The 27,125-nt window shown below is 40.9% G+C and overlaps 1 protein-coding gene across 11 annotated transcripts in view; it reads right to left on the reverse strand.

Moving 5' to 3' along the window:
- Positions 1-27,125, reverse strand: part of Syne2 (spectrin repeat containing nuclear envelope protein 2) — a 300,742-nt gene that overhangs the window by 95,395 nt on the left and 178,222 nt on the right. For 8 of the 11 annotated variants that reach the window (XM_074067818.1, XM_074067816.1, XM_074067814.1 and 5 more), the window contains 13 exons: positions 26,285-26,416; positions 21,802-21,999; positions 21,173-21,247; positions 18,905-19,015; positions 14,328-14,432; positions 9,594-9,824; positions 5,711-5,893; positions 4,583-4,711; positions 3,680-3,801; positions 3,329-3,470; positions 1,894-2,022; positions 492-644; positions 185-394 (listed from right to left, as the gene is read on the reverse strand). In XM_074067818.1, the coding sequence (XP_073923919.1) occupies positions 185-394; positions 492-644; positions 1,894-2,022; positions 3,329-3,470; positions 3,680-3,801; positions 4,583-4,711; positions 5,711-5,893; positions 9,594-9,824; positions 14,328-14,432; positions 18,905-19,015; positions 21,173-21,247; positions 21,802-21,999; positions 26,285-26,416 (1,920 nt within the window). The remainder of the gene's footprint in view (positions 1-184; positions 395-491; positions 645-1,893; positions 2,023-3,328; positions 3,471-3,679; positions 3,802-4,582; positions 4,712-5,710; positions 5,894-9,593; positions 9,825-14,327; positions 14,433-18,904; positions 19,016-21,172; positions 21,248-21,801; positions 22,000-26,284; positions 26,417-27,125) is intronic. The other 3 variants (XM_074067815.1, XM_074067812.1, XM_074067817.1) reach the window with 2 other exon arrangements.

The raw sequence follows: 27,125 nt of genomic DNA on the forward strand, positions 1-27,125 counted from the left end.
ATTTAAAATGCAGATCCTCCTGTATGTGCTACAAGAAGAGAAAGATCATGTTAACTCAATATACAAACTCATACCAAGAGTGTTTTTTCAAATGGTCTCCAGCCATGAGCACAGGAGGGGCTCACTGTCTCCTTTAGCAATTCCCACTAATGAAGGCCTCAAGGAAATGTGGCCAGGGTCATACCTGGTAACTGTAGTTGTAGTCAAGGCTAGCTTTCAGGGACTTGCTTCTAGAGGCAGCTTTCGCCTGGGTGTGCTCCAGGTAGAGTTGAAGGTCATCAAAACATTCAGATAACAATTTAGTGTTCTTGCCAGGCCAACTAATGGCTTTCAAAAGATTATCCTTCTTGTCACTCAGAGCTAAATAAAGTTTCTTCAGCTCAAGGGCCAGTTCCTACAAAGTGGAAAGGAAGGAAGATGGAGCATGAGCTCTGGCCTAACTAGCAGGGCTGACAGAGGATGGACATACAGACTCATCAGAAGCACCTTACCTCAAAATGCACCTGCTGAGCCGAAGCATCCTCTCTGAGGAGCCCAGGTGTCTGAAGCAGCTCCTCCACACTGCCAAGGCACTGACTGAGTGTCAGAAAGAGTTCAAATAGTTTTTTATCCAAGTTGATGTATGTTTCTTCTGTCACACTTTCCTGAAAACATGATTGTTTCAAGGAGAACAATCATTAGGATTCCTTCCCTTCCTAGACCTTCATTTTTCCTCGTTTACAATTTATGTTATGCTTTTAAAAAATAGTACGTCATTGTCAAACAAATGATCCCCAGAAGATGGATTAATTAGTGCGCCTACTAATTAGTGAAACTAGTTTATGTCTTCTGTGAACTAGGTCACAAAATTTTAAAAAATAAAGATTTTTAACTCTGAGAGAAACAAGCTTGAGAAACTCAATCTTAGGTAGCTGCCTGACTACTGAACGGAATTCATGGGCAAATGACAAGATGAAAACCTTCCTCATGGGAAGCCAGGGGTCCCAGAAAAATCACACTGTCCCTCTTCCCACTCCACTTTTTCTTTTTTTAAATTATTTTGTTTATTTTCACACAAGGTCTCACTATGTAGCTCAGACTGGCCTTGAACTTGTGCTCCTTCCATCTCAGCCTCTCGAGGGCTGGGACTAAGGTATGTGCCACCACACTTGACTCGTCCACATTTTAATGTAGGAGAAAATAGGCTAATGTAATCAAATACAGTAGGAGAAGGAAAATAAGTCACAAAAGAGAAGCTTGGGAAGAGAACAACCAGTTTCTTAAAGGCAGGGATGGGCAGTGGAGCAGGAGGTTGTTAGTAGGGTCATCTGTGGGCTGTTTGTGAAAATTGAGGCCACCCTTAGAGGTACAGCTCCAAGGGGATCTCTGGGTTGTACATCAGTGAGTTGAGAAGCACAGATCTGTTTTAGAACAAGCTGTTGGAACCAACTCTTTTTACTTATCCATGGTCGCTGTGAATTCCCAGCTGCCAAAATTACTTGTCCACTTACAATCTCTCCCACTTGGGCTGCTTCCTTCTGTCTTCTCCACCTAACATTCCCTGGCACACCATTCAGTCTCAGAAACATCACCTGTGCTCCTTCCCTTCCCTCCTTCCTCACCCTTCCAATCCCAGGTCACTGCTGCAGGCAGTGCTGCCAATCACCATCCTCTTTCCTACTGAGCCTGACTCAAATACGAACCCTTTGCCACAGTGCTCTCGGCAACCACTATGAAATCTCCCAGGGTTGACAATCAGCGTAAGCTCTGTTTGCAGGTCTATGACACGTTCCAGTTATGCATTCTATGATTTGTTCAGTACAGAAAATTACTACCGATTTACAAGGATGACATCCTGTCTCTCTTCTCTCTCTGTGACCGCCATGAGGACAATGCACACCACGCAGTTTGTACCTGTGTGAGGTTATCTGCTTCTTGACGTAGGTCTTCGAGTTGCGTAGTGTAAGTTTTCAGTTCTTCAGTTGTCGGATATCTGAAGTTATAGACACTCACACTCGGGAGAATACTCATATTTGTGGCAACCTATTTTAGAAGAAAAAAACCTCATTAGTGACAGTTTGAGGCCTTGCTGATGCTAATGTAAAAAAAAAAAAAAGCTTTATGCCTTAGCCTGCAGTTTCTGAGTCATCTTCTTGGTTTTTCAATCTTTATAAGAAAAAATAAAAATATTTTGGACTGCTCTGAAAAGTTGTAGCAAGTTAAACTTAGACAACAGTCGGTCCATTTGGATATCAAAATTAGAAGAAACAAACCACAATTTGAGAAATAAAGTAAAGCCACAGATTTTTCCCATTCAATAGCATAGCTGTTCATGTTACAAGGCTAGCTGTTTACTTACTGGGCCACTTACTAGTTATATACAGGGATCATTCACTAGCTGGCTTCTGGTATAGACAACTCTTATACTAGTACAGCTAGAGATAGATTTGCATCTTGATTTGCTATCTAAAAGCCAAAAATCATTGAAAACAAGCCATAATTTCAGAAGGGAGAATGATTTTAGAACTAATTTCTTTCTCAAATTGGAAAAAATAACATTAGAACCAAACAACAAAAGCCAGGTTCTCTTTGAAAGAGAACTATACACGTGTTTTATAGTGCATATTAACAAGGAGAAACCAAGACTACAGCCCTCCCAATGAGGCTGACTCAACTCTGGTCAAATAAGGTTCTCAGCAGGAAAGAAGTTCTGGCCAGATTGGAAATTGGGAAATCGTGTGTGACCTCTGCCTAGGCAGTCCAAATGCATGGCTGAAGGAAGAAGCCTGTGTGCTGTGAGCAGCAGTGCTATTCCAGAAAGAAACTCATCAGTAGCCCAAATAAAACCTGCAAGGTAGTTTTATACTGCAAGGCAGTAAAAATGCATGTTGAAGGGGACACCACTGACAGGTGTGGCTGGTACAGGGGCTGGAATACAGTAGAATGAGTGACACTCATACAGCACTGAATAGTTTTAAAAGTGCTTTTGAAAAATTAGTATGTATTATTCACATCTTTATTTATGGAGTAACTGAAACTCCACCATGCCCCAGACTAGGTGCTCAAATGCCCCAAGTAGATATGGTCCTTCTTCTAAGATCTTCTGGTGGGAAGATAAACAAGTAGGCAGTGTAGCAGGCACTACAATCAGGGAAACCCCAAGTGCAACAGGAGCACAAAGAAGGGCACCTAATGCAATTTCTACTATGGAGAAAAAGTGTCAGCCAAGAAAAGGACACACCAGGTGCCTTTGCTTTCTGGTAATAAACTGCTACCTGATGCAGAGTATACAGTTTGGCTTATGGAATGCTTGCTGGGCTCTAAAGACCGTGTGCAGATGAGGACTGACCTGAGGCTCCACGAGCTGAGGCACAGGTAGCTTTCCTTTGGATGACAGTTCATGATGAAGGTATTGCCATTTTGCACCACTTTGGTCCAGAGGTGACAAGACTGAGTCTGGAGCTGCATCTTCAGAACCAGATACCTTGCTGCTTTTGAAGAAGAACAAAGGGAAAAGAGTAATTGAAGGCTGGAGGTATGGCTCAAAAAAAAAAAAAAGAAAGAAAACTCAAAACTGTAAATAATAACAAAAAACTCCCTATAATAGTTAGACATTGTTTCAGGGGCCTCTTTTAAAAACACACTTTATTCTCCTGACCGTAAGTCTACTCAATGCCCAACTATTCGAAAATGTTTGTACCTTGTAGGTGATTCCTGAGTTGTATCGATATCCTCTTGGCAATATTGGGGCCACATTTTCTTAGCATTAAATTCTATGAATTTGATTAAATCTTTCTGTTCCATTGGTTTTAACTCCAGAACCTATAATTGAATAACGTTCAAATGGCTTAATTAATCCAGTGTTTTAAATCAGTACCCTAGGATTTCTTCTGTTGAGACAATCTAATTTGGACCACTTCTTAAATCATTGTTTAGTGTTTTTCTTTCTTGCTTGCTTATTCTTCAGAACTTTTATATCTCAAAAACCCACTTAAGGGCTGGGGATATGGCCCAGTGGTACAGCACTTGCCTAGTATGCACTAGGAGATTCTAGGGGTGAGCTCTAATAAATAAAAACAAAAATATTTGAAATATTTACACAACAGCCGATTGTTATTTAAACTATATTAAACATATGGAAAAATCACCAAAAGTATACTAACATGTTCTGAACAGTAAATAAAGCACTGTTATGTTATAGAGGTAAGTCTGCCCTGGAAGCATTTGTTGAGTTTGACATAAGCTACAACTTAATAAAGGAGCAGAGTTAGTGTCCCTAGTGGTGGCAGATGGAAGCAAAGCAGTAAACGCTCACAACTCAGTTGCTAAACACATACTAACACTGTGCGTCACCCTTTGCACCCAGTCACACACACACCTCCAAAGGCAGTTCAGTATTCAGTCCAAAGAGAAATTCCATCTAGAAAATTTTATTCTTTATTTCTTTGGGACACGGGGTCTCACTATGTAGCCCAGGCTGGCCTTGAACTCACGATCCTCCTTGAACTCAGCCTCCAAGTGTTGGGATTGTAGGAGTGTACCACCATGCTCAGCTGAAAGTTTTATTCATGTCCTTATTACAACTGATGGGGGCCAAAATTACCTGCTGCTGTGGTACATCTTTATGTCTGCTCAACTGTGGCCTTCTGGTGACAACAGATTCCAATTCATAAAGGTGAACTGGCTGGAGGACTTTGGGATGTTCTGAAGGTTTCTTTAGAAGGCTAAGATGCTGCAAAAAATCCATGATGGCAGACCATTTATTTAAAAAGAAAGACTCACCTTATTTCAACTCTAATAATGAAACTACATAAAAGCTTTCTAAGAAATAACAGCACTTTGTTATTTACTATAATCACACACTATAATTTATTATTCTCATTTCACAACTTTTAAAAATCACTACATTTGAAGAAATGGTATCTCATGTCCTCAACCCAGTTCATCCAGTGAGTTACTAAAAGCCAGATAAAGTGTTACCTTTTTTCTTAAGAACAAAGTAAAATAATACATATGTGAAAACAGGAAACAGTGTGGTACTTATAAATTCAGGTTTATCCTATGTCTAAAATATATACTTTTAAAAATGTGAGCCCATTAGAAAGAAAGTAGAGCCACATGGTCTATGTCTTTGAAGCCACTCTCACTTTTGAGACTCACATATGGCAGGAGCCACTCATAACTTTGGATGCAAATACTATACAGTAAAATTCTACCTACAAAGCACACATTTGCATTTATAAACATAGGATGCTTTAAAAAATCATGAGAGCACTTAACTATATGATACTCAGATCAGTATATATAAATACTGGTGAATGAATAACAAAAGTACCTTGGAAATGGGTTTGTTTTTATGATGCTAATCTTAAATCTTAACTGTAAAGGCTTCATTTTCTAGTCTGTCAGAGTCACAAAATGCCTTTAAAATACAACCTTCTCTCATGAAGACTTACACTAGAGGTCACTGTCAATGAGAATGCTCAACCCCGCCAAACCAAACCAACCCAAACCACCACCAACAGCAGCTTACATGGGAAATCTATATGGAGAAATGAAATAAAAATGACACATGCCAGAGTGGCTATCCCATCCCTTACAGTTTAAAGACTGGCAATTCTGTCTTAATTACTAGAGTTTCTCTGTAGTGGCTTCATCCCCTCCAGCCAGAGTTCTCCTCTGACTGACTCTAGGGTATGGACACCTACACCTACCCATAGCCACATCTTACCTGATCCTCACTGTACTTCTCCTGGAGCATCAGCTGCACTTTTTCCAAATTGCACTTGACAGTCTTGAGTTTCAGGGAAAGAGCTTCAGCCTCATGCTGAATGGCTCCACTATCTCCCAGCCCCTGATCCTTGCAAGCCTCTAGCAGAGAGATGACTTTGTGCTCAATCTCTGTCAGCATAGCCTAAGAATGAGAATAATTTAATTATGAATAGTAGGGTTTTTTGGGGGGAGGGGAGGGTGGATGTGTTGGGGATGGAGTCCAGAGCTTTGTGTATGCAAAGCACATGTTCTATCACTGAGCCACACTCACAGCCCACAGTGTCTGCTTTGAACAAGTGTTGTTCACCAGAATAAGTGAGATTTACTCTCTTTACCTAAAGGTATATAAGAAGCCCCAGAAACACAGGAAGAAAAGGACCTTGGAAAAACAAAAACTCCCATGTAAATTCTGTGTTTTGCATCAGGAAAGCAACCAAACCAAATCTGATTACAGCTGTTACTCTTTAAAATAATCTGCAGTGTGAGTCTGTAATCACTTTAGAAAACATCGCAGAATGGATCTGGGCAAGCACAGTGGTTAATAACACAGATGCAGGACTTGGAGTGGAGCTCAGTGGTACAGTGCTTGACCAGCACGGGCAAGACTCTGAGTTGAATCCTCAGCACCTCAAGAAAACACAAAACACAGACGCTGGAAGTAGCCTACTTGGGTTCAATCCCAACCCTACCACTTAGTAGCTGTGTATACTTAGGTACCTTACCTTAAATATGTGTGCCACTAGTAATCTGAAAATAGGGACAGTAACAGAACTGACATCCTGGGGTCGTTGTGAGCAGTTAGTGAGTTAGATCCATGAATTCTGCCCTGAATCCATGTACTTTGGATTTAATGAGTTAATCATCTTCGTATCCTGTGCTAACCACAAAGCTAAATGAAAGTGTTGACTGTTCTTATCTTCCCCACCTTCCTAATCTTTTCTGTTGGAATCCAAGTGTCACATAGAGTATTTCAAAAGAACTTCACACTGCTATTTGAACATTTTTTCCCTTGCTCTTTTCTTTGTCTTCCTCAAGCCAAGTAAGCCTCCAAACGACCAGAAGAACACCACTGAAGGAAAAATTTGGAACCTAAAACACTTAGCCATTGATACAACTGGCTAGTTTCTATCCAGGTCTAAGCATAGAGCAGCTGGACAAAGCATGTTTCCTAGTAAGTAACTCGCTTTGTATTCCTCCTCAACAGATCAAGTTTGCCCTCTCCCGGGCACAGGACCCACAGAGTGGTGCCTCCTGGCTGGGTGGGCACTGTCAGCCACGGCTGGCACACACACATTCCAGCACCATGAGCTTTTGATATATGATGAAGGCCAAGTTCAAGTTACTGAGAAGAACTTGAAGACAAACTCCACCCTTAAAATGCATTTTCCAAATAATATCTCTTGTAACTCCTTCAAACAAGCAAATGGCTTACATCCTCTGCAGATTTTTCTGAGTCTAAACAATAGGTACTCCTAGCTTTTACAGTGGCTGTAAGCAAAGTGGACTACAGTCTCCTGCTGTTTTTTCCTATGCAGCTAGTTCATGTATTTTTCACGTGTCTATATACATAGGCTTCTTAATTATCATATTAATAGCTCCAAGCTGATATTCCATCAGTTACTTAACAACCTCCCTCATTACTGTTTGGATTAGTTTCAGGGGTTAATTAAATTAATTAATTAATTTTTGGTGGTACTAGGGCTTAAACTTGGCCTTGTGCTTGCCAGGCAGGCTTCTGTCACTTGAGCCACACCTCTAGCCCTTCAAGAGTAAATTTAAGGCAATGGTATTACTAGGTCAGAGCAGATGGATATTTTTTATGCTCACAGCTGACCTTTCAAAATATTAAGCCAGTTATATACAGAACTGCCAGGCACGAGGGGTCTATTCTTGCAGAGTTTTGCCAGGATGATATAATTTTTGTTAATGTAATACAGGAATAAAACCAAGCTGTTTTAATTCACATGTCTGAACATTTCTTTTCAAATATTAAATGACTAATAATAATTTTTCTTGATGGATCTATCTGCTCCTGTCCTTTGGCCATTTTTCCTCTGGTAACTTAGCATTTTTACAGACTCTTTTTTAAGGCTTTTTACATATCTCAATATGATACTGTCAGTGCCATGCTGTCACAGGAATGTGATGAAGATGACCCTTGTGTTGTTTATTTCTTCACAGTAGGTCAGAACCACTAGTTTAAAAATCTGCCAGTATCAACCCCAAATTTTGATATATTCAGTGATTTTAAATGAAGTCTAAATAAGCCTATTTTCAGCTATTTACAGACTGCCTGCTTTGTATACTCCTCAAAACTGCACCCTGCATCTGCCTACTGAGAAGGCAAACTCTGGGGTTATAAAAACTGCAGTGGTGCTATACTATGTTGCTCTCTGACCCAAAGATGCTAGTTGCAATTAGCAACTAGATGCACAAACCCCAATTCCTCTCTCTGCTAGAGCTCCCTTTGTGGCAGTTGCCCACCACTGGCCTCCACACCACACCTCCACCTTTGGAACATCTGAAGAACTTCCTGGTCCCCTCATCAGTACAAGGTGCTGCCCACATAATGCTTGCTGGGTGCTATTGCCACCTGGTGGTCAGGTCTTTTCTTTGCACAGTTCCTAAACCAAAATGGATTTTGGTGATGACCAATGAATTGGCATGAGGTCTGCCCAATCAGTAGGCAATCAGTTGATACTGGGTGGCCTTAAGTCACTGCTGCTCAAAATCAGGAAAGTGTGAGTTTAGTTCGGTGGAACCTTGCTTTGTGCTGTGCCGGACTCTACTTTTTTTCAAAGGCCTCCCTGGGCCTTATCAGCCAGGCCAACCAGTAGTACCAGTATCTGAGTGGACTATTAGATCTGACTACTGGGGTCAGAGGTGCTTCGCTGCCCTGAGAAGACCAGCCAATCCACCTGTTCCCCAAAGCCACATGTAGTTTAGGATGTCCTAAGACTGGACTTAAGGAGAAGGTATACAGCCTTGGATCAAAGGCCAACTACCTCATCCCCATGACAAGAAACTGCAGGAAGAGTTTCCAGTGTCTGGACCCGTGATGTGGGGTCCTTATTCTGGCAGACAAACAAGGCAATAAGGCAGAGTTGTCAGGCCAAGTCTGGTTCCCTGAGCACAACTGAGAAAGGCCTTTGCAAGCTGCTTCTGTGCGCCTGCTATGGTGGCATGTAATTATACTGCTGTGATGTCGTCATTCCAGCCCCTCCCTGGAGGGACACAGTGATCCCAACCTTTGGGCAGAGCCAGCAAGCTTCACTCAAAGTGACTAAAGTCAAGGAAGTTGGTGTCCTTGCTCCTCCCAAATAAGGCTAGGAGCATTTCTGGTAAAATGGCCACAAAGTCCTTTTATGCTGCAATCTTGCAAATCAGGATACTTACTTTCATTTTTGATGAATGAACAATTAAAGTACCTATAGTTAGTAATAAAATAACAGCATTTATTGAGCACTATTTATATACTCTTTATACCAGAGACTGATTTCTATATCTGATCTTATTTGATCCTGACAAAATGTCTATGAGCTAACTTACTGTACTAAAGGAGGAAAATAAGGCTGACGAGTTAACTTCGAGTTCACAAGTGAATGTGGCAGAGCTAGATTTGGACTCTAGATTCTGAGCTCTATCTACTACTGTCCCCCTAAATACACTGCTAACATAAAGCATTTCAAAGGATTACCCTGAGTACTCTAAGTTGAGACCAAGATAAATTGTGAGGCTCAGAGCAACAAACAGAACCACACTGTAGCTTTAAGAGAAATTCACTCAGTCTTGGCAGGTGATTGGTGAAGAGGCAAGCCATGAGCTCTTGCCCGTCATCTTACCTGGCATCCAACCAGCTCCCGTTCCACCACCTGCTGCATGGCCGAGTTTAATGTTTCCGGCTCAAATGCCACGTTGGCTTGTTGCAGCCACAACTCAAGCTCGGCCACCTGGGTCTTGCAGACATGGAGGACTTCTGCAGGCTGAGGCTTAGCTCTCTCCACTGTGGCCTCAAAAGCACTCTGATCATCAGAAAAGTCCAAAGCTGCTGCCTTGATAGGAGGCGTGGCACCCTAAGATAAAACCAGAGGTGATCCACCGTGAAAGGCCAGGAGTCTAGAGTTCACACAGGCCTGCAAGGACCTGTGAACTTACATTTCCCTCAGTTAAAAGAAACAAAATAAGGCCAGAAGAAGGAAGAAAGAAAAGAAAAATGCACTTCCACACGCATAGCAACAATCACGTGACCCAGTGGCACAGGTTTCCAGGCAGCCGATCTGCATGTACACAGGTACAGTATTCCCAGGCACAGAGGAAGTGAGCGGCGGGCCCCAGGAGACAGGTGAGAGTGTGTGCATGTGGGTGTGTGTCCCAGACATTTCAGAGAACTGGCCGGTGTTTAAAGTGGCATGACACACGATTAAGCAATGTTTACGCTGCCGTGTGCTCTATTCAAACAGGAAAACAAAAAACCCCAACAAAACAGAATTAAAAATGATCTCAACATATTGGTGAGGATACAGTGAAATCTGCTGCACACTTTTCACTTCACATCTTCTCAAATTGTGATTATAAAATAGATTAGCTTGTCTTTGAACTTACATATGATTACTCATCTAAACTTGAGTCAAAAAAAAAAAGTCACTTAAGTCAAGTAATGAATTTCAGTGGAGGTAATCTGGAAACTTGTTTTTTATCCCTTAGAGAAAATCTCTAAAATGACTTTTACCTTCTAAATACTCAAATATTATTAAGGACTGAGTGCTTAAAGTCTAGTGTAAATAAAGTACGATGCATTTTTTATATATTGAAATAATGGGGTTTCGGATATCAGTTGAAAGTATTTCAATAATTATATATTAAATAGTTTCAATTTGGAGATAAAAGATGGGTTTAATACAAAGATATATTTGTCTTCCCCTGTATTACCTATCCTTCTCCAGAATATTCAAAGAGTATATTGACCTTTCCAGGGAAATTCCTTTGGGAATAAGGATTTTTTATTTACAAAAGTATTGGTGTCAATAAATATTGCACTGATGTGTGATTATAATAATCATGATGTTTTCTTTATAAGACTTTGTTAACAACATGCTAATATCTAAAAAAGCACAATTTGGGCCACGTGACAACCATGAGTGGGGGGACTCACGATGCATACCCCAGCTCCACACTTTTGGATGCTGGTGGAATTTTATTCAAATGAACTTTCGGTACAATAGTGAGCAAAACTGGTCGGTGGGAACAAAAACGTGCAGGATATGAAAATGACAGCTATTTTCATTCACCCATGAGTGTTATGAAAGCTAGTTTGGCAGAAATGTCTCTGGGTTGTATTTTTTTCCCTCTGACCATCTATTAATGTCACAATATTTTTGCTTTTATTTTCTGTCAAAATGCTACTTATTTCTTCCCTGTCCTTATTAATCTTTTTTTACCTTTATTTAATCTTTTAAATAATTTTCTTCAAGAATCACTTTCTTAAGGAAGTTGTTCCTTGCCTTGTGTTTTATCTGGAGTTCATATACAGTCAGGCCTGTACTTGGATTCACTTGTTTCAATTTTCTTCCTCTTTTTTTTTTTGGCAGTACTGGGGTTTGAATTTAGGGTTTCATGCTCGCTAGGCAGGCCTTTTACTACTCAAGCCACACCTCTAGCCCTCAATTTTTTTAATCTTGATTTTTTAAAAAAGTAATAGTTGTGTGGTATTACTGCCAGACATCAATTTCTAGACATCTGATTATTTCTAGTTTTCAGATATTACTGTATCTTAGTGGCAAAGGCTTGGGGATCCCTTTTTTTGCCTCTAGAGATTACAATCTGTTAATATTAACTAATCTGTAATGACTGATTTGCCATCTATGTCTACCTTTTTTTTTTTTTTTTGGTGTTACTGGGTGTAAACTCAGGACTCATGCTTGCCAGACAGGCACTCTATCACTTGAGCCATTCCACCAGCCCCCACCTACCTTCTTGATTTACTCAAAAATTTTATTTGAGCACCTCTTCTGTGCCACACACATTTTAAAGTGACAGTATTAAGACTGCATTCCCAGTAACTCGCTAAACTAATGAGGAAAGAAGCCAACAGGATGATTAACCTGGGCTCTGTTTGCTAGCTACTTAAACCTGAAAAGAATCCAAAGTAGGATGGAAGGAAAAAAAAAAAGATATTTGCAACCTTAGAACCAGCCAGTGACCAGTTTAGCCCCGTTTTTCACACTGAAGGAAACCTGAGCCTGGACACAATTTAATCAGTTCACACCCCTCTCATCATCTCACCTCAATGCTTCTGAGAAGTGCAGGCTCAGATATGTCACTTGTAAAAAGTCACAAAGCTGTGTGACTGTTAAATTAGGAGCCCCCAGTAATTTTCCTCAGTAGCACCTCACAGAATATCTCGTCTATATGATAGCCCCAAATTCTAAAGAATAAATTCTAAGAAAACATTTAAATGAGTGTTTTACAGCTTTGGGGAGGGGCTAAAAATGTTACAAGTATTTCTTATTAAATAAAAATAATGTCATCTCTGTAACATAACTAAATTAATAACCTAACCTTTATCGGACTTATATTATGAGCCAGGCATTGCACTGGGCATGATACAAAGATGGCCTTGTTATTTCCTACCCAATCCTGCATTTATTCCCAGACTACAGATGAGGAAACAGAGCCTTCAGGAGTCCATTTTAGCTGCCTCCGGACACACAATTAGTGAGTAGAGCTAGAATTCAAGCCCTGGTTTCACTATGCTTTGCAAGTTACAAGTGCCCGTTCTCAACCCAAGTTCACCAACCCTGCAGCATCCAGTGAGCCCCTTGGTTAGTAAGTTACTTCAGTTTCTGCAACAACACATCACTGGTCTAAACAACAGGACTGATGTTAAAATGCAAGTTAATTTTTTGGCTATTACTATGTGCCATGGCAAAAAAAAAAACAAAACAAAACAGCGTTTAAATGTATTCCTTAATATTCTAGTAATTCTACCAAAACCTGCACATCTTTCCCAGTCACATAACATGAGAACCAGCTGCCTACGGTACAATACCCAAGTCTCACGTTCAGACACAAGCTACACTGTGGGAATGGCATAGAGTGACTTATGCTGAGCTAAAGCGTCATCCCTTACTTTCACATCCTGCTGTATTAAATATTTATTTTTATGGGTCATGGATAACTCGGGATTTTACTAAAAGTTATGTAATTCTCATTTGGTCAATGCTCTTGACTTCCAAAACAAAAAGTCTGTTGCTTCTGATGACAGAGGTTGCTGTGTCTGTGGCACTCCCTCCCACTTCTCTGTGTGTGCCAGTGAGATGAAAAAGACACCAAGCAGGAGGTAAAAGAGCTCCAGAACGGGCTGGGACATGGCTTAAGAGGTACTGCACCTGCCTAGCAAGACAAGGCCCTGAGTTCAAAAACACAGCAGTAACAACAAGAGTCCTAGGTAACCAAAAGTGGGTAGATCCCGGCCATGGTCTAACTACTGTTTCAGCTCCAAGAATCTACTAGGCACCCTCAGGAAAAAAGTTTTGTTAGGAAGGAAACAGAAACCTATACATACACAAATCAGCTTAAGATAGACTCATTACAGCCTTATAGTTTGAAGCTCAGATTCTAAATCTGGAGGCTGATAGATGTGGCTTTCAAATTTAACTGCCACTTAGTAAGTATAGGACTTTGGAGCAGTTACCTAATGTCTCTACAGCTCCATCTGCAAAATGGATGACAGTGGTAACTACTTTGAAGAGCTGATGTGAGGATTAGAGAGGTAATAGATATAAGACTCCAGTGCCTGGCCCATAATAAGTGTCCGTAAACTTTGTCATGCTCACTTTTCCTCCTTTGTCTCTTCATTGTCATCGTTGTCAGCTGTGGACCTGGTCAGGAAAAAGACCCTACCAATCATCCACACCAGGAGAAGCACGTGCACAATGCCCACCATAGCCAAACACAGCTGAGCCGCACCTCACTTTCAACTGGGTGTTGAAGACAACAACAACTACAAAAACTGTTGAGTAAGGATTTAGGGCTGGTTAAATACCAAAACCCACTTGGGTTGAATGCCTTTCAGAGGGGCTACGTGAGACCACTGAGGCAGGCAGGTTTCAAGTTAGGAAGGCAGATTAGAATGTTCTGTGACCAATACTTAATCTCCTGTTTACTGTTTGTAGTTTTACTCTGAATTCTGATTTCCTCTTTTGTAAATCTATGATAGCCATTAACCTGCCTCAGACAATCTGATGATTAAACAAACAAGAAACAAATGTTCTTTATATAATAATAGACCATTAATGAGTATTAGTTCTTCTTCACTTTCAATGCCCCCTCAGGTCATCTGTGCAGTTTTCATTAGAGGAAAGACAATTTCAGGGCTACACACCAAGCTTATTTTCTATGTAAATTATGGAGGGCGACTCTTCCAGTTCTACAGTCCACAGCACATACAAAGATGCTCAAGTTCACAAGGAATGCTTGGCTTGACATACATAGTGCTGCAGAAACAGAACACTGGCCATGTCTGGGTGCCAGTCTAGGGAACTCACTGGTGGGCTTCTTGATAATGATGGACTCACCTCTTCTGCTTGGCTGGGCCTGGGGGAAAATTCTGGGCCTTTCTCAGTGTTTTGTGAATCTGGTGCCACAGAACAGTCACAGGTGCTTATTCTCCCCTCTGGCCCCTGGGAAGAAAAGAATCAGAGATCCAGGAAAGGTTCTGTCCTGCTGTGGGGGAAGCCCTTCCTCCTTGCCTGCTGCTCCTTTACCACCTGCCTGCTTGCAAGTACAGAGAAGTCAGGTGTGCCTAGAGGGAAAACAAAGCTCAACTTCCTCAAGTTTGTCTTTATCTGAAAGCCTTATCCCAAATTCTTCTTTTTAATTTAATTTTTTTGGGGGGGAGGCAGTACTAGAGTTTGAACTCAAGGCCCAAGCTTGCTAGGTAGGTGCTCTACCACTTGAGTCATGACCCTAGCCCCCCCCCTTTTTTTTTTTTTTTTTTTTTTTGCTATAGCTATTTTTTTGGATAGGGTCTTGTATTTTTGCCTGGGCCAGTCTTGGACAGCAGTCCTCTTACCTGCGTTTCCTCCTGGCTGAGATTACAGTTGTGTGACACGAGGCCCTACCCACAAACTGTCTTGTTAGTGAGTACATAAGGAATCCACAGAATTAAATAGATTTAAGTGAGTTTCTATTCAAATAATGGGAGAAAAATGAACTTATTAAATTTAGGAGTAAGTACCCAGACATTTTATGAAAAATATAACTAAAATCCTTGTCACACTCCTAACAATAAATTCTAGTAGTTTCTAATATTAAAGTGCAAAAGCTATACCATGAAAATTCTAGAGGTGGGGAAGTACTTTTAAAACATGTCAATACCAAAATATATAGGGAGCTCAAAAAACTAAACTCCCCAAAATTCAATGACTCAATGAAGAAATGGGAAAATGCACTGAACAGAGCCTTTTCAAAGGAAGAAGTACAAATGGCCAAAAAACACATGAAGAGATGCTCAATATCCCTGGCCATAAAAGAAATGCAAATCAAAACCATGTTAAGAATCTACCTCACTCCTGTCAGCTACCATCAAGAACACAAACAACAAATGTTGGTGAGGATGTGGGGAAAAAGGAACCCTCACACACTGCTGATGGGAATCTAAATTACTACAACCACTGTGGAAAACAGTATGGAGGCCTTCTTAAAAAGCTAAAAATAGAATTGTCATATGATCCAGTGATTCCCCTCCTAGGGATATAGCTGAAGTAATGTGAGTCAGATTACAATAAAGGCACCTGCACACCCATGTTTATTGCATCACTATTCACAATAGCCAAGTTATGGAAACAGCCAAGATGCCCCAGAACTAATGAATAGATTAAGAAAATACAGTTTTTATATACAATGGAATTTTACTCAGGCATAAAGAAGAATGAAATTTTGTCATCTGAAGGTAAATGGACAGCACTGGAGAGCATCATCTTAAGTGAAGTTAGGCAGGCTGAGAAAACCAAAGGTTACATGTTTTCTCTCATATGTGAAATATAGACCTAATACAAATATAAGCAATATTATAAAAAATAGGTTATGCTAATGGATGGTCACATATGAGATAGGGAGGGTAAAAGAAGGAAATTAAAAAGGTGAATATGTTTAATGTACTTTCTATTCAAGAATGAATATAGAATTTTTAACCTGTTGAAATTACCATAAGAAGGGGACTAAGGCAGAAAGGAGAAAAATAGAGGGGATGAACCAGTTTGGGTTATAATACATTTATACATGAAATGTCACAAAGAAACTTCCTATTATAGTTATCTTAAACAACAAAAGTGCCATTTTTTTAAAACAAAAAACAGAGAACAGGAGGGCAAAACAAATCCTGTGGGGGAGGCGGTGAGTAACAGTGGGAAGGGAGGGATATAAGAAAATGAGACCTGCTGAAACTATTCCAGGAATGGGGAGAGAAAGGATAAAGGAGAATGATAGAGGGGGTGAATTCAACTATGATACATTGTAAGAACTTTTGTAAATGTCACAATGTATCCCCAGTACAACAATAATATAAAATAAAGTATAAAAAAATATGTCAGTAAAGGAGGAGAATGTTAATATAGACAACATAAAAATGTGTACCACAAAAGACATCATAATCTAAGGTAAAAGCAAAAAATTAGGGGTGGGTGTGGTGGCACACACCTCTAATCCCAGCTACTTGGGAGGCAGATATAGGAGGATGGGGGTCCAAGGCTGGCCCAGGTAAAAGCATGAGACCCTATATGCAAAATAAACTGAAAGCAAAAGGACCGAGGGCATGGTTCAAGTGGTAGAGCGTGTGCCCAGCAAGTGTGAAGCCCTGAGTTCAGTCCTCAGTACTATACTCCCCCCAGAAAAGGCAAAATAATAAACTGGATAACTGTTTATAAAGGACTATGTCCTTAATATAGTAATGAATCTTATGAATGAAAAAGTAGAAAAAGCAAATGGTATAAACAAGCAATGCATAAAAGAAGAGTCACAAAAGGCAACAGAATCTAAACAGGGATGCTCAACCTTCTTAGAACCCAAATTCAATTTAAATCATGGGCTAAGTTTGGCTAAGACTAATGACATCAAACATCAGCTTGGGACTAGGAAACAGACACTTCTAGGCATTCTGGTAGGAATAAACTTGGCGTGGTCTTTCTGCAGGGCGGTGTTGACACTGTGTGCCACATTTTAAGTGGACATACATTATGAGTGAATTATCTCACTGCTAAGGTTAACCAGTGTTAACCAATGGGAAAATAATGCATACAGGAACAATGAACATGGTGTGGCAAGGAGTGATGGATGTTGTAATTAACCAACTTTTTTTTTTTAGTTGGACATAACAATATTTATTGAAATACTAAAAAGAAAAAAAATAAAAATTCCATTTTGTTGAGAAATTCCTGGCCAAAACTGACAGGATGACATGGATTTCACTGAGACAGTAAGAAAATGTCAACAAGTAACCAAAAATGCTATCATGGACCAAGTACAACACACAAACAGGTAGAAGAGATCGGTTCTTGCCACTTGTGAAACTGTGTCAGGTGTATGCACCAAGATGAAGGTCCAGAATGCTATAAGCAAACCATGGGGAAGAGGCAGCAGTGTCCCTTGGAGAATCTCAGGAGGTTTTGTGGAGGAGACGTTGAGATGGTCTTTGTGGATGGGCAGAGGCAGAGGCAGAGGCAGAGGAGGGGCAGGCAAGGCAGCCAAGCGTTCTCTGAAGAGCCAGAGACAGGTTGGATTCTGGGATGATCAGTTTGTCAGAGGTGTGGGCCCCAAACCAGGGAATGTGTAGGGAGGGGAAAACAGAATACTTGTGAGGGAGAGAGGAAAGGCATGTTCAAGAGGCAGAAGCAGAAACTGCAGGTATAAGAAAAGCATGGTGCCATGACTGACAAAGGCTTGGCGTGGGAGCGGAGGACGGTGAGCCCTGGGCCGAGGCTGGAGATGTGGGGGGATATGCATCATGAGAGTGGTGGTGGTGATGTCACAGACATCCTCCAGAAGCAAAGATGTCATTTTCATGGCAGTTTACGATGGTTTTCTAAAGCAAGGACACTACCTTTGATTTTGAAAGACTGAAGATTTAGTAAGACATGGAAGACTTACTGCATTCCTGTATCTCACACATCACTCCCAAAAGAGAGGCAGGTTCAATTACATGGTGACACTTTTAGGTGGTTTTTTGGAGTAATCTGTTTTGTCAGTTTGGAGCTTCACCTTTAGAGGTTTCCTCAGAAAAAGTTCTATGATCATTGAGCACACAATAGAAATGCAAATAAGGAGGCACTCATTAAAGCTGTATTTGCATTTGTGCAGTGGTAATGCTGAGAAACAGATATTCACAATAGCCACGCTATGGAGCCAACTCAAGTGTCCATGGACGGATGAATGGATAAAGAAAATACAGTGTCTAGACACAACTGAATTCTATTCAGCCTTAGGAGGAAGAAATTTCTGGTATTTTCATCAACATACAAAGTCCGGATGACATTATGTTAAATGCTGTAAGCCAGGCACAGAGAGATAAAAATGATTTCACTTATTCATAGAACCTAAGGGTTGAAGCAGAGAATACAATTGTGGTTACCAGGGGTTGTGGGGCAGAGTTTGGGAGATGCTTGTTAAAGAATGCAAAATTTCAGCGGGACAGGAAGAAGTTGTTCAATAGATCTATTGTTCAAATGGCGACTACACTTAATAACAATGTGTCATATGCTTTAGAATTACCAACAGAGTACATTTTAAGTGTTCTTCTCACACACACACACACACACACACGATAAATGTGAGGTGATGCATATGCTAGTTAGCTTGATTTAGCCATTCCACAATGTACACATATTTCAAAGCATATCATACCATACACCGTATATACAGTTTTTATTTATTTATCAACAACAAAAAATTCAGCCCCAACAGTTTCCATCCTAAGCATACTTTCAAACAAGAAATTCTTCTCTTTGACTTACTAGCCTTATTTTATTCCTCATCTGGGTCACAGATTGGTATTTTAAAGATATGGAGCTGCTGACTGAAAGCCAAGCAAAAGAAAGAGGGGGAAGGGAAAGCGAACGCAGGCAATAAAGATCTCCCCAAATGTGATGTACACAGTTACCTGAACTATCGTTGCAGAGGACGAGGATGCTCTGTCTTCCTCCAGGTCCTTGTCATGCTTCCAGAGTAGGGACCAAGGTGCAGAAGTTGGCTCTAGCTTCTTTTGTCCGCTCTAGGACAGTGAACAAGTGGTCAGCAAAGAGAAGTGACTTCCTACCATCCTAATGAGCTTGTCACTCAGCTCTTTCACAAGATTCAACTTGCTGGGCAGCTTAGCTATACATGGCTTTCATGCTAACTAAATCACCTTTCCAAACATCATTGCTTTTTCTGAAACCTAAAAAAAAATATTTTTAAGAAGCAGAGATTAAGCTCATGTCACACAAAGGGGATCTTTTAAAACAGTGCTTTAGGAATTTATCCCGCCCTGGTAAATGGAACATTAAATTAAAAAAAAAGGCAGTCTGGTGGGTGTGAGAAAAACTGCTCAAAATCATTAACCAAATCATGCAAATTCAAACCATAATGAAGGGCTGGGTATGGCTCAGAGGTACAGTGCTCGCTTAGCATGCATGAGGCCCTGGGATTGACCCCTAGCACTGCAAAATAAATAAATAAAACTCAATGAGAGCTCCCTTCACAACCACTGGAATGGCTTTTTATCAAAAAAGATGAAAAATAACAAGTGCTGGTGAGGGTATGGAGAACAGGGAAGCCTTGAATATTGTTGGGAAATTATAAATTAGTATAGTTATTATGGAAAACAGTATAGAGATGCCTCAAAAACTTAAAATAGAACCTCCATAAGACCCAGCCATCTCACTACAGAGTATGGAGCCAAATGAAAGGAAATGAATTGTGTCAAAGAGATGTCTGCACTCCCATGTTCATTACAGCAACATTCCTAATGGCTAAGATAGGGAATGAACCTAGCTGTCCAAAAATGGATGAATGGATAGAAAAAATGTGGTATATATACACAGTGGAACACTATTGAGACATAAAAAAGAAATAATGCCATTTGTGACAACATGGATGAACCAGGGGGACATTATATTAAGTGAAATAAATAAGCCAGGAATAGAAAGACAAACACTGCATGATCTCACTTGGATGTGGAGTATAAAAAAAGTTAAACTAGTAGAAGCAGACAGTAGAAAGGCGGTTGCTCGGGGATAGGAGGGCAGGGCAGGGAGGATGGGGAGGTGATGGCCAAAGGATGGAGCATTTCAGTTAGACAGGAATGAGTTCAAGAGATCTATTCTACACCATGGTGTCTATAGTTATATTAACAATATTTATACTTGAAAATTGCTAAAGAGTAGACAGTAAGTGTTCTCACCATAAAAAGGTAAGTGAGGTGATACATAAAATAATTAGCTCCATGAGGTCAGTCCACATGTATACATACATCAACATCTCCTATTGTTCATATATACACATTTTACTCATCAATTACAAAACCAACCTGATGAACGTGTTTTGATTTTTTGGGTGGGCAAGATAAACACATACTAAAAGCATATCAGCTCACAAAAAATTAAAATCATAACTGAAGTGTCCTGTTTCTGCCCCTGGAACCTCCTTCATTCTTATAATTCTCTCTGCCATGATGGGCCATAATCAGATTGTCAAGTTGTCTGGTGGCCAGAAAATACAGTAAATCTCTGCTCTGCTTCATCTTCCAACTCAGTTCCACCATGTCCTGGTGACACACTATAGGGTCACCTGTTCTGTGTGACAGCAAGGCTATGAAACAATCTATAAAGCGAGTGTAAGTGTCTAGTGGTTACCATGAGTCACAAAACCTATAAGTTGCTGCAGTTTTCTCCCTTTTAGCATAGACACTTTAAAGTACGAAGTGGAAATTGGTGTCAGGAAGGTGAACTGTGAACGTCTTCCGCCACCAATCACAATGAGGTAGTGACAGTTAGTAAGTATTAGTTTCTAACATAACTCATGTCCTTGACAATACATCTTAGACTAAAAGAATTATTCACATATGGAAAAAATGAAGTTCTAAAAACCCCATCAGAAGGGCCAACTAAGCAGCACACTCTCAAAACTTCAGAGAAAATATTCAGCATATGTCAGGAGATGACAGAGGACTTCATCTCCCACTCCTCTGTGGTGAAGTAGCTTTAGATACACTTAAACCACACTAATAACATCCCAAAACTACTTCAGCCATACTTTAAATACCAATATTCTAAAAAATCAACATTAATTGAAAAATCCTTAGGCTTTCATTTCCTTAGAGATCTTTTCTTTGACCCGCTTTTTGAGATCTGGTTGGAGGAGACTTTAATGAGAAAATCATTTTGCTTACTTCACTCTTCACGGAGCTCTCTTCTGCCTCCTCCTTGACAGCTGGCAAGAAAGACAGGGAGGCCCTCCTGTCCAGCTGAAAGACATGGTACAAGAACTCGTGGGTCAGGCTGTACAGCAGCAACGCCAGGGTCCTGGCCTGGCTGCATTTTGATGTTGCTAATTTTACTTGTTTTACCTTCCACACAGATAGCATCTGGGCCCTGTACTTTTCAGTTCTTTCAGCCAAACATCCTGACAGTCAAATCTAGGTCCCTGTGGCCCCTCACCCAACCCTGAAGGCCTTTCATTGACGTGGATTCAGAGTGGGCTTAGAGAGGTGCTGAACCAGTTTCGAGTCTGCAATAGGCTGATTGCTCCACAGGAAGTGGATCCCACCCACTGCCCGTGGAATTTCATAAGCACATCAATAAAGCATGCAGGCATGGGAATTCTGGGTTGAGTTCAGACAGACATATCCCGAGGGTTTACACTCACTAGAAAACAGCCTCAAGTGGAGTCATTTCCACTTTAAACAATTCCTTTACTATGGGCCACAGACAGATGCCACAGGTTGTTCAGGTGAAAAATATTACCCAACTAATGCTGTCGTGGAATGTGGGACCAGCACTGACCTGAAGTCATACCTACCTTCCACTCAGAGGTGTCCCTCTCAGCCAGGCCACCCTCCTCCGGTGTGCTGGATGACATCCTGTCTCCTTCTGCCCCTTGCTGCTCCTGCTTCAGATGCTGGTGAAGGTTTAGCACGGTGGCCTTCAGATCCACTAACAGGTCCTCTTTTCTTTGGTTTAACCTCAGAATCTGCTTTTCCATACCATCAACTTCTCCCTGTACAGAAAGAGTATTTCTGTTGTCTGGAGAGATCTCAAAAAGTGGGTCAAAGAAAAGATCTCTAAGGAAATGGAAGCCTAAGGATTTTTCAATTAATGTTGAGTTTTTAGAATATTGGTATTTAAAGTATGGCTGAAGAGCAATACTGTTTGGTTGGCAAAGCCAGGAGCCAGGCCTGAGATAGGAGAGTTTGTTTCCATCCTGTCTACATCCCCAAAGCACATGTGTGGGGTTTGTAAACCGTAAGATGCCGTAGTCTTTTTCTGTAGACTTTGCAAATCAGAATCTCCAGGAGTTGAGTCAGAGTGTGGAAAGTTCTAACAAGCTCTACAAGTGACTGGTTACGCAGCCAGGGAGGGGAGCTCCTGCACTAGTGGCTAGCCACAGGACTCAGGGAACCAGGACCCATGAGTCTGTGCATTAACAAACACAGTACGTTTTGTGCCCTTCTCATCTTAATCCACAAAACATTACAAATGCATGTTCCCTGACTGACCGGGAGACTGACATTTAGGAACCACTGACAGAAAACAAGGATAAGCTGGGTGCTGGTGGCTCATGCCTATAGTCTTAGCTACTCAAGAGACAGAGATCAGGAGGCAGAGATCAGGAGGATCATGGTTCGAAGCCAGACCCTATCTCAGAAAAACTCATCAGAAAAAAAGGGCTGGTGGAGTAGCTCAAGGTGTTAGACCCTGAGTTCAAACCCCAGTACCAGGGGAAAAAAAAATAGCAAACAAGGATAAAAAATTCACTAATTCTTTCTAGAGCCTAAGCTTCCTGTCAAATGGGAATGAACAGAGGTAACTTGTAGTGCGATTTACTACGGGAATGATGAACAGATGAATGCAAGTTTCATAACGTCACTTTTTATGTCCTTTTTGTGGCACTGGGGATTGACCCAGGCCTCACACAGACCAGGCAAGCACCCTACCACTGGAGCTTATGCCTACAGCCCAATGTTACTTGTAACATCTGCAATATCGACATCAACAAGTAGAAGTTTTTACACATGGTATATAGGTGTATGTTTTACACATTATATTATTTAACATATGGTTAAACATGTCATACACACACACACACACACACACACACACACACACACACATATATACAGGATTCTAGATTCAAGAAGAAGAGCAGGGTCTATCAAATCTAACATCCTCCTCTCCAGCACCCCTGAGAGCTCAGGTCCACCTCTGCCTGAGCTCCTGCAGTGAGGGCTGGTGGGAAGGCAGCCTGCTCCTTGGTAAGAAATCTACATGTTTGAACTTTGTTTTGGGCTGGGGGTGTGGCTGAGGGATAGAGCATTTGTACAGCATGTGTGAGGCCTGGGTTTAATCCCCAGCACTGAAAAAAATTGTTTATAATATTCTCAAATCTTTCATTATTTAGCTTCCTCCTTCCTTCCTCTCTCCCTCCCTCCCTATCTATCGGTAAATATTAATAGAGTCATTACTATTTTTAAAGTAACATGAAGTAACATGTCTCTATCTACAGGTGAGAGTTCCAAAGTCCAGAGAAAGAAGGTGATTTTCCCAAACTGCAGCCAGTACAGATGGACAACAGACCTGGGCCCCATGACTCATGTGCTGTACACACGTTCCTACACCAGTGCCCCAATGCAGTCTGAAGTGAAAATACCTATGATTATTGGTGAAAAATACAGATGCTGGAATTACCTCTGAGTTGGCTGTGGGTTATATCCTATTTTCAATAAACACTAAACTTCAGAGGAAAGGAGTCCTTCAACAAAAGAGGCACTATAGCCACTAGACCAATGCTTGGAGTGACAGAGCAGCCTGCTGAGCTGGCCCTTCTGTGGTGGCACAGGAGGGCACCAAGCCACCATCTAGAGGGGTGTCTGAAGCCTCTGAGGGTCACAGTCCCCAAGGCGGAGGTCATTTCCATAAGGCTATTAAAATGTTAGTGGCCGTTTTCATTGTGTTGACATGTGTATTAAGGACACAAAGGCAAGGTGTGTAAAACTTCTGGCATCTTATCAAGAAAGGGACACCAACCATATTAGGAGTTACTGGATTCTGCACTATGGAGAACTTATAGTGGGAAAACAATGCCAATCATACCTAAGAATGTCCTTGACTGGACTGGAGGTGTGGCTCAAGTGACAGAGCACCTGACTAGCAAGCCTGAAGCCCTGAGTTCAAACTCCAGTACCATTAAAAAACAAAAAAAAAAAATCCTTGATAAAGACATGTACCTTTAATACTCTGGTGACAGAATGGGAGGTATGCATAAAGTAATTTTGCTGCATACCAAAGTCTGATGGTAGAGGAACAGTACTTGCATGAGTATCTGGGTGTGAGCTGAACTACTGACCTCCTCCATTTTTTTTTTTTACCACAGAGCACTATTTTTGCATGCAGTAAAAACAGCTGGTAAGCTATACTTATATATTTAAAGACTTTTATAGAGAGAGTTGTTACATACAAATAACCGAGATGTGTGAACATTTGGAAGATTTGCATAACTCAGTGAAACAATACTTTCCAAATGATCAAACATGATCCATTCAAAGTGCAAGGCATGGTGGTGCACACCTGCAATCCCAGCACTCGGGGTAGGTGGAGGCAGGAGGAGGTAGAGCTGGAGGCCAATTTGGGCTACATAATGATACCCTGTCTCAAAAACCCAAGAGCTGGGGATATAGCTCAGTGGTAGAGCACTTGCATATCACATGCAAGGCCCTGGGTGTGATCCCCAGCACTACAAAAACAAAAAAACCCAAAAAACAGTGCAAGACTTTCCAACAGATTTTTATATAAGAATATGAGTTCACTGATATGGCTTCAGATCATTTAGAACTAACCTGCGGTGCCTTCCATTTGTTAAATTTTAGTGCACTTTCAGAGACTGTCCACCATTATTCAAAAGGGTTATTAAACTATCCCTGTCTTTTTCAAGTACATTCTTTGAGGGGTTGGCCTGCCTGTATATACTTCACACAAAATAGACCGGAAAGTAGATGGGAGTAGTGGACGTCTTCCATTGAGCCAGACATTAAAGAGATTTGCAATAACATAAAACAATGCCACTCTCCTCACTGGTTTTCTGCTTTGCTTTGTTTTGCAGTAACCAGGGCCCCATGCTAGGTAACAGCTGTCTCACTTGAGCTATGCACACAGCCCTTTTGTTTCTATTTTGTTTTTGAGACCAGGTACCCCTAACTTTTGCCAAGTCTGGCCTCAAACTTGATCTTCCTGCCTCTGCCTCCCAAGTAGCTGGGATTATAGATGTATACCACCATGCTTGCTCTTACTATTTTTTTGTTTTAAGAGACATAATTACCTTAATACAAATGTTATTTACACTAAAATGTAATGGGTTCATTACTGTTATTTTTAAATAAATCAATACATTTACAGTTTTGAGTTTTAATTCATGTATCTATCAGAAAAAGCTCTATGTAGTCCTCAATTTTTTTAGTTTTTACAAAAACATGACATTTTTCACAATATCGAGTCTGCATTATTGATTCCATCACTTAAAGCTGTGTCACCTTGAACCTCTCTGTACTTCAACTTACATGTTAAGTAACTTGCTCTTGCACTCACAGCTAGCAAGTGGGAAACTTTGCTTTGAGTACCACATTAGCTGCCCGCCTGCATCATAGATGACAGGAATAAAACACAGGTCTTTATAATCCTTGGCAGACAACTGCACTTTTTCAATAAAGAAGTACTGATTCAAAACTGCAAAACCCTGTGAGTAGAAGGTTAGCTGGCAAACCATTATAACTGGGTGTGCTGAACACGTAATTATGGCAGCTGGAAATAAAGCTGGGCGTGCAAGATCCTTCATTATAATGGTGTTCAGAGTTTTATTACCTCAAGAGCCCAGACCTTACCTTTCACACTGTATAACCCCCACTCCCCAAAATTAGCCACAGTCAGTTTTGTCCAAATATCCCAGGTTTCATCAGCCTCTTTGGGACCAGAGAAAATCCAGACCAAGATGCACTGTGCTGACGCTCTGGGCACTGAAATCCCATCTCCATTAACACAGCAGAGGTGGCAGCCCGGTCCCAGTTACTGAAATGAAAGTGCCCAGCTAAACATATTCTCCTGTCTTAATAATGACTGTGTGTGATCACTGATTTTATGAACTAAGAATGGAAAGTAAATACACACAGAAAATAGCCTCGATTAGAAAACAGAAGTCAGACATAACACTGCAGCACTACGACGGCCTCTAGGCGCCAAGAGTAAATATGTGATTACTGAGTGAGCTGGTGAAGAGGTGAATGCACGAAATGTACCTGTACTGCTGGCAGGTCGGCAGCTTGGTCTGGTGACATATGTTCAAGGGAGAACTCAGCTGAATAATTATTCAAGATCCGCTTCAAATTTTCTATTTCTTCATCACATTCATTGGTTTGTTTTATGACTACCTATAAAATAACACCCCCCCCAAAAAAGAAGAATCATTGTCATAAACTAGGGACGAGGATAATGGACTTTCTACTGTCCATTCAATCATGAGCTCCAGGCGAGTGCAGAAAATATGAATCTGTATATACAGGTTCTAAGTTCTGAGTATAGTATAATTCTATTCTAAGACAGGTGTCCTCTAAACAGTATCTATACTAGGTTTTAAATATGGAGAGCACCTTTGCAAAGCTGGTGCCTGACCTTCTCATGCCAGGGCACGGTGGGTGGGGCTTGGAGTAGAATGAGATACATCTTTGCTCTCCTGTATTTCCAGTCTAGAGGGCTTATTTGGTGAAGCATTTTAGAGATGTTAACATCAAGTTCCTAAGTCTTAAGAAATTACTGGTATGTCACATATACCATTTTCATACATAAGCCACATGGGGTTTTCTGCACAAAGTGGTGATGTGACTGATCCAGAATTGAGTGAAGATGACTTTCCTGGTGCAGACATATCCTTACCTGGTACCCTTTAGGATCAGTGATGTGCATTTTATAACTAACAAGCCAAAGATTTGAGAGCAGTTTGAGTTTGCAGATAAGGCGAAACTAACCAGAACAGCACCTGGAATCTACAGTTAAGGGAGCAGAGAGCTTGGACCTATTCAAGGACTAAATGATAGGATTGAAGTCTGTGAAACATAAAGAAACACACACACACACACACAC

This window comes from Castor canadensis, chromosome 3, assembly GCF_047511655.1.
Source record: "Castor canadensis chromosome 3, mCasCan1.hap1v2, whole genome shotgun sequence".
Classification (NCBI taxonomy): Eukaryota; Metazoa; Chordata; class Mammalia; order Rodentia; family Castoridae; genus Castor; species Castor canadensis.